Source organism: Pelobates fuscus, chromosome 3 (assembly GCF_036172605.1).
Source record: "Pelobates fuscus isolate aPelFus1 chromosome 3, aPelFus1.pri, whole genome shotgun sequence".
Taxonomy (NCBI): domain Eukaryota; kingdom Metazoa; phylum Chordata; class Amphibia; order Anura; family Pelobatidae; genus Pelobates; species Pelobates fuscus.
The window spans coordinates 51,250,749-51,258,279 of NC_086319.1; the positions used below are offsets into that span (position 1 = coordinate 51,250,749).

Consider the following 7,531-nt stretch of genomic DNA (forward strand, 5'->3'; position numbering starts at 1 on the left):
CTCCGCGACGCTCCTCCTAGTGATTACGACGGCCGGTGGGCGAGGCTGATCTCGCTCACCGGCCGAGGAGACCTAATGCGCATGCGCGGAAATTCCGCGCATGCGCATTACGTCTCCCCATAGGAAAGCATTGAAAAATAATTTCAATGCTTTCCTATGGGGTTTTGAGCGACGCTGGAGGTCCTCACACAGCGTGAGGACGTCCAGCGACGCTCTATCACAGGAAACCTGTGCTAGAACCCAGGAAGTGACCTCTAGTGGCTGTCTAATAGACAGCCACTAGAGGTGGAGTTAACCCTGCAATGTAAATATTGCAGTTTATGAAAAACTGCAATAATTACACTTGCAGGGTTAAGGGTAGTGGGAGTTGGCACCCAGACCACTCCAATGAGCAGAAGTGGTCTGGGTGCCTACAGTGTCCCTTTAATGAAGCAGTTTTGGTGTATAGAACATGCCCCTGCAGCCTCACTGCTCAATCCTCTGCCATTTAGGAGTTAAATCCCTTTGTTTATGAACCCTAGTCACACCTCCCTGCATGTGACTTGCACAGCCTTCCATAAACACTTCCTGTAAAGAGAGCCCTATTTAGGCTTTCTTTATTGCAAGTTCTGTTTAATTAAGATTTTCTTATCCCCTGCTATGTTAATAGCTTGCTAGGCCCTGCAAGAGCCTCCTGTATGTGATTAAAGTTCAATTTAGAGATTGAGATACAATTATTTAAGGTAAATTACATCTGTTTGAAAGTGAAACCAGTTTTTGTATTCATGCAGGCTCTGTCAATCATAGCCAGGGGAGGTGTGGCTAGGGCTGCATAAACAGAAACAAAGTGATTTAACTCCTAAATGACAGCGAATTGAGCAGTAAAATTGCAGGGGAATGATCTATACACTAAAATTGCTTTATTTAGCTAAATTAATTTAGGTGACTATAGTGTTCCTTTAACAGTTTCAGTTCAGTGCAGTAAAGAGAAGAACTGAACATTCCAAATATCCCTGACGTATCAGGGATTGGCCGTGTGCTTGACATTTAAAAGTAAATTAAACCGCCAATTTTTTTATGTAGAGGGCAGTGAGACTCACCAACAAATGTTTGCTTAATGGAGAAAAGAAATTGTATAGTAAGATAAAGAAAAAAGTAGAAAGAATAGAGACAAGTGTCAGGAGACTAAGAAATAGTGGTCAGTGAGAGGGGTGGGATAGAGGAAATTACTGTCAGGATAGTACGGGGAGGAGGGGTGGAGATCGCTTATGGCTTTCCACTCCCAATAGTGAAGGCTGTGATGCCATCTATTGTGCATTTTTGTTTGGTTCGTGATTCAGCTACATTTTGACTCAGAAATACATTCAGCTACATTTTGACTTGAGTTCAGAAATTCGACGACCACCCGATCCATCCCAATTCAGATGAATTGCAGTTCGTAACAAAACAAATCTCCTAGTCTACTGATCAACATCAAACTTTGATGCTATTTTAACCTTGTTAAACACTAACCTCACCTAACCATTGCAAATCCTAATTCTAGCTAACGCTAAAGTTAATTCCTAAATTTTTTACATTGCAAAATCTGCATTTTGATAACAAAAAGTTGTAATATTTAAAAAAAACTTTATTAACATTGACATGAGGGTCAATATGATATTAATGTCCAAACAGCTTTGGAAATACTGTCGATTGCTCTGTTCATTAGTTTTGGTGTCAGAGATTGGTCTTTCTTTTTGCTGCAGTGGGAGAGCATTTGGAAATCGATCTTAAGTTGTCATGTTTCTCCGTAGCCATGGATGTTGCAGAGCCTGACTAGGTGTCATACGCAGTTCAGGATCCCATTCTAAGCACTGCTTTAAAAAGTCTAGGAACAGGGGATCCTCACAGCCCATGAGTGCACTCACAAATTCTCTACTTCCAGGAGGTCCACGGAAGTTTCCCTTTCTAGAGTGTTTTCCTTTTAGTAGCACTAAACCGTCTGACAGGCATCTACGAAGGCAATAACGGGGGTGTCCTACAGAGGTGAAAAATTTACGGGCTCTTTTTGATGAATTGAGTAGGTTTTCTGGTGGCATACCCAATAGTTCCATCATGCATACAAGTTGGTCACCTTCATCTGCCCCAAGGATAAGTGGATAGCCAGTCAATATTTCTGCAAGGACGCAACCCAAGCTCCACATATCTATGGGCATTGCACAGTTACCACCTAGGATGACTTCAGGTGCACGATAATATCGAGTCTGGATGTATGTGGAGAGGGCCTGATAGTTGTAACAGCTTGAACCAAAGTCTATAACCTTAACGTCACTGCTAGTGTGTTGCTTCAGTAAGATGTTATCAGGTTTAAGGTCACAGTGAATTATTCTATTTTTGTGCAGTGAATTCAAGCACTGTAAAATTGAACGTGCAATTTTTTTTACTAATGGCAAGCTCAAACCCTGGTTGTTGTTCTTCTTTATTACTTCATAGAGATCCATGCCGAGAAGCTCAAACACAATACAGACATGATTGCGGAATACAAAGTTTTCAAGCATATGAATAATGTTCATGGTGTCATCCTTATCCTGATTCCTCAGATGTTGAAGGATTCGGATCTCTTGTGCCGCTTGTTGGTGATATAGCTTTTGGTTTCGTATCATTTTTATTGCCACATGATGGTGAAGCTTGTGATCATATGCCTTCACGACTTGTCCAAAGCTTCCTCTGCCGAGAACCTGCTGGACTTCGTATCTATAAGCGATATGGTCATGGAGCACTGGAATGTATAAATGCTCAATATCATCATAGCCACCATTATTTCGGCCTCCAATTACTCCCTGGTGTTTTTTTGCATGGGAACCAATAAAATATATTTCAGTGTAGTTAAAAATTTCACTTTGTTCAAAGGCTGTCAGTTGGTGCATGTATAAATTAACTGCCTGCTCTGGTGTTAATGGTGATTTCTGAAACAGAAACCATAACACAATTAACACAAGTATAGAAGAGGCTAAATAAAAAGTTAAGGACAAAGCAAAAAACGAAACATTTGAAGCAAGAAAAAAAAAATTAAATAATTAGCTGTAATTTTATAACAGAACAGTCCTCTAAATTATTGGAGACTGTGGCCTGCTATCATCCCATTCTATACATCCATGGTTTTCTCAGTGAGGAGTTTTTATTCACGTAATTGCCCTCTATACGTATTTTACTGGAACGCAATTATCATGAAACATGCTAACAGTATTAACACATTTTGATAAGCACTATATGTTGTGTATAAAAATAAGCTGTGTATACAATATGGATTGGCAGAAAAATGACTCATACACCTACAACCCCATAACCACCAAGCGTTTACTGTGCTTTCAGTATTCTTTTTGTCTAAATTTTTTTTTTTAAATGCAGCAGTAAAATATTGCTTAATGCTGGGCCGGTCCAAGACATTGTGCTGCCTGGGTCCAAGGATAAAATGCTGCCCCCTTCTCCCTCCACACCAAAAGCACCACAACATCCATTATGTTGTGCAGTGTGTGTAATGAACACAATGTCTATTTGTGTAGTGGATGCAGTGTCTGTAGTGAATGTATTATGTGTGTGTGCATGTGTGTGTGTAGTGGATGCAGAGTGTGTGTGTGTTGTGGATGCTGTGTCTGTTTTTATGTTGTGGATGTAGTGTGTATTGCATGCAATGTGTGTATTGAATACATTATCTGTGTGTGTGTGTGTATAGTGGAGGCAGTGTATGTAGTGGATGCAGTGACTGTATGCAGTGTTTGTGTGGTGGATGCAGTGTGTCTAGTGGATGCAGTTTCTTTGTAGCATCTGTGCAGTGGATGTAGTGTCTGTAGTGCATCTAGTGTTGGATAAGTGCTGGGGGGTGAGCAGTTTAATTCAATTGGGCTTACCCACCCTTCCCGGCCTCTTACCTGTGGGCTGGAAGAGTAGAACAGTGTGTAGGAAGGTGACAGTATAGGGGGAGCAGTGTGGGGGGGCCAATGTGTAGGAAGGTGACAGTATAGGTGGTAGTGTGTAGAAAAGTGACCATATGGGGGAAATAGTGTGTAGAAAGTTCACATTATAGGGGGGCAGTGTGTAAAAAGGGTGTGAGGGGCAGGGTGTGGTAGTGACAGTAGTGTTGGTTACAGTGGTGGGGGGCAGGGTGCGGGGAGCATAGTGGTATGGGGTATGGTGTTGGGGGCACAGTGGTGGGGGTGACAGGCTGTGTGGAGGCTTACATACCTTTTTCTTAAAAGTTCTTTATTCCCTGGTGGTTCAGTGGGCTTGTCCTCCAATCTGCAGCTCCGTTGGATGTGAGCTGCAGACCGCGTGATAGTGTTCTCGCGAGTTCGGTGGTAACCCAATGCAATGCTCTAGGAGACCCTCCATCACATGGTCTGCAGCTCACACCGGCGGAGCTGCAGACCGGAGGTGCCACCGAGCCCCCTCCTGATGTTGGAAGCCTCGGTCACTCAGCGAGGACCCAACGGATCATTCTACCCTGAGGCGATTTAGGCGGTCGCGAGGCCTTAGGTGGCCATCTAAATCACCTGATTAGAGAGCTGCCTCTACTGCATTTATACATATATGTAGCCACAATTTCATAGATAAAAATATACATAATATGTAAATTACCTGTACTCCCTATTATAGTTGACTTTTGACTCTTACCCTATGTGCGGAATTGGCAGCCATCGGTGGTGGTCCTGTATGTGCAGCATCATTTGACAATTCTGGTGGTGCCTGTATCTGACTAATATGTCCATTTCTTTTGTCTGCTACATTGAAAACAGAAACCATATCACAGGACAATGGAAGCCAGTTTTAGCACTTCAAAATGTAAAATATTCACGTATTCAACAAATGAACATTTTTCATTAACATTTATAGAATATGTCATATCAATAAGCAATGATCACAAGTTAAAGTGTCTCTGTCAACTGAAAATCACCTCTCTCACATCGTTTCCTCTTCTCTTCCTCTTTCAGAATCTGTTCTTTTTATAATTTCTGATCTAATCCTCTTTAAAACATAAAACAAAATAAGGACTACTTTCTTTGTTAATTGAGGATGGCAGAGGAGCTGCCCTAGAGCTCCACTCTCTGTTATTCTCAATCATGGGAAAAATACATTATAAAAAATCCCTAATTTGTCTTGTGTTTTAAGGAGAACCAGATCAGAAAATAACATATTTTAAAAAAGGAAGAGAAGAGGGAACAATAGGAAAAAGATACGTTTCAGGTGACAGAGATACTGTACTTTAATGTAAGCATTGAACGAAAAAAAACAAAAAACAATTGAACTATGAATAAACCATTGCAAACTCTTTGCACAGCAGGATTGTCACCCATGTCCCATATTTAAGTACTGATGGGTCATTTGTTCATCAGTTTGGGTTAGTTTGTTATCTTGAAGACAACATCATGGCTATCTCTGTATTCACTTGGTTATCACTTTAGAAAAATGTGAATTTTTAACATGAATGTTTTCTTAAACAAAGCATAGATGGTAACTTTCTCTGGGTGCTTATAACAAGCAGCTTTCTGATATGTTGAAGAGCATTTATAGTCTATATTGTAGCATATCTCAGTCCTGTCCTCAAGGCACACGAGAGTCCAGGAACTTTTAGTGTCACCACTTGAATAGAATTGGGAAATGTTGGACTTTTGGTGTTTGGGATCTGGTTTGGAAGCATTGCTTTATGGAGAACCCATGTAGCTGTCCTCACATAAATATTAGGTGGATTCTGTGTTATTTTATGGCAATCTCAAAGTGACCATCATCACAATAGAATGTTTTAATTACCATCTTTCAAATGGCGTTATGGTAATTCAAAGCAGCATAATGTCAGAGCTGATGTGAATTTGTATAGGGCAGACAAGATGATAAAGTAGACCAGGGGAGGCAACCTTTGGTTACAGATGTTTTGAACTACATCTCCCATGATGCTTTGCCAGCATTATGGCCATGAAAGCATTATGGAAGATGTAGTCCACAAAATCTGGAGTGCCAAATGTTGCCTACCCCTGAAGTAGACCCTCAACTGATTTAGGGATAAAACACAAAATAGGATATGTATTTTTTGGATGCCCTACAATTAGTGGGTTATTAGTAAATAATAACTTAATAATAATTCACGCTGCCTTGTATTTACAGCAAGTGATTCTTCTGGTTGAACAGAACTCAAACTTTTTAGGCAACATTTTGAAGTAATACACAGAACCCATGCTAAACTGCATACACTTTTTGTGATGATATTGCTTGTAATTGAATTATAAACAAAATAATGTACAATATTATGTCAATGACTGTGTATAATACCTTTACAAGCGATGGGTTCTCAAAACCGGGCATGATTTACTGTAACAAGAATACCTACGTCAGAGCCTTTAACTATATATTTAAACTTACGCAGACTGGCTCCAAAGTGTTACAAGGGATTGAAAATCTGTATTGGATTTTGATTCTTTTGGTTTATGATAATGTTACCCATTGATCATAATGTACTGAATAATTTCTACATAATTTCTACATTTAATGACCTGTTATTTCTGAATCTGGCGTACACGGCATTGGACGCTTAGCAGCAGCACTGGACGTGTGGTTTTTAATCCCGAGCCTAAGTAAATGCTTCTGCATGTCGGCGCGCCTCTTCACGAGTAAGTCCTTTTTCATGTTTAACTGCTTCTGCAGGGGTGGTTGCTGCTGATCAGCTGACCTTTTCTGTATAAGTAACATTTTCAGCCTGAGCAACTCTTTCTGTAAGAACAATCGCCTCTTCATGATAGATTGCTTAAGTAAGAGTAACTTTTTTTGAATGGCTGATGGCATCTTCATGAGTAACGGCTTATTCATGATTGACTGCTTCTGCAGGGGTAGTTGCTTCTGCCCGATTGATGTTTTCGGGGTGAGCAACTGTTTCTGCATGAGCAATCGCTTATTCAACATCGACTGCTTCTGCGCAAGTAACTGTTTCTGCATCATTAACTGCTTCTGAATAATTAACTGCTTTTTCAGTAGTAATTGCTTTTGCACGAGTAGCTGTTTTAGCATGAGAAGCCTCTTCCGCATGACTAATTGCTTAGACATGACCGATCTGCTACTGCACAACTGACTAATATTGCAGTAAACAGTAAACATCCAGAATGACGATGTCAGTGATGTCATAAGTGGGCTATGTTCTACACATAGAACTTCAAAGTTACATCACAACTTAGCAAGACTATGCTTCCCACTATGCAATGTCCTGCTTAGTAACTACTCACCCAAACATTCTATAATTCCAAGGCTTAGTACATCACACCAATTTACTAACCTTAAGTTTTATGTATCCCTTTACAAAAACGTCATAAAGGGTTTGTCTCTAAGTAAAAAAATAAAAAAAATATTAATTGTTTCATCAAAATATACTTTTATTTTATACTACATGCTTACATTTTTAATTATTGGCAGAAGTGATGGTTAAGACTACTTACATTTTCCCTGGGCTAACTTGAACATTTTCTTTAAAAACAAAACTGTAAGCATGCACCATTAACCCCTTAAGGACGGAGGCAATTGTACAAGTTCTGAT

At 40.1% G+C, this 7,531-nt stretch overlaps 1 protein-coding gene across 1 annotated transcript; it reads right to left on the bottom strand.

Annotated features, from left to right (window-relative positions):
- Nucleotides 1-1,682: 1,682 nt before the first annotated feature.
- LOC134602293 (dual specificity tyrosine-phosphorylation-regulated kinase 2-like) lies at nucleotides 1,683-4,710 on the bottom strand. The gene is made up of 2 exons (XM_063447041.1): nucleotides 4,630-4,710; nucleotides 1,683-2,924 (listed from the first exon to the last, which is right to left on the bottom strand). The coding sequence occupies exons 1-2, from the start codon at nucleotides 4,651-4,653 to the stop codon at nucleotides 1,749-1,751; spliced, it is 1,200 nt and encodes a 399-aa protein (XP_063303111.1). The 5' UTR covers nucleotides 4,654-4,710; the 3' UTR covers nucleotides 1,683-1,748.
- Between the last annotated feature and the right edge of the window lie 2,821 nt (nucleotides 4,711-7,531).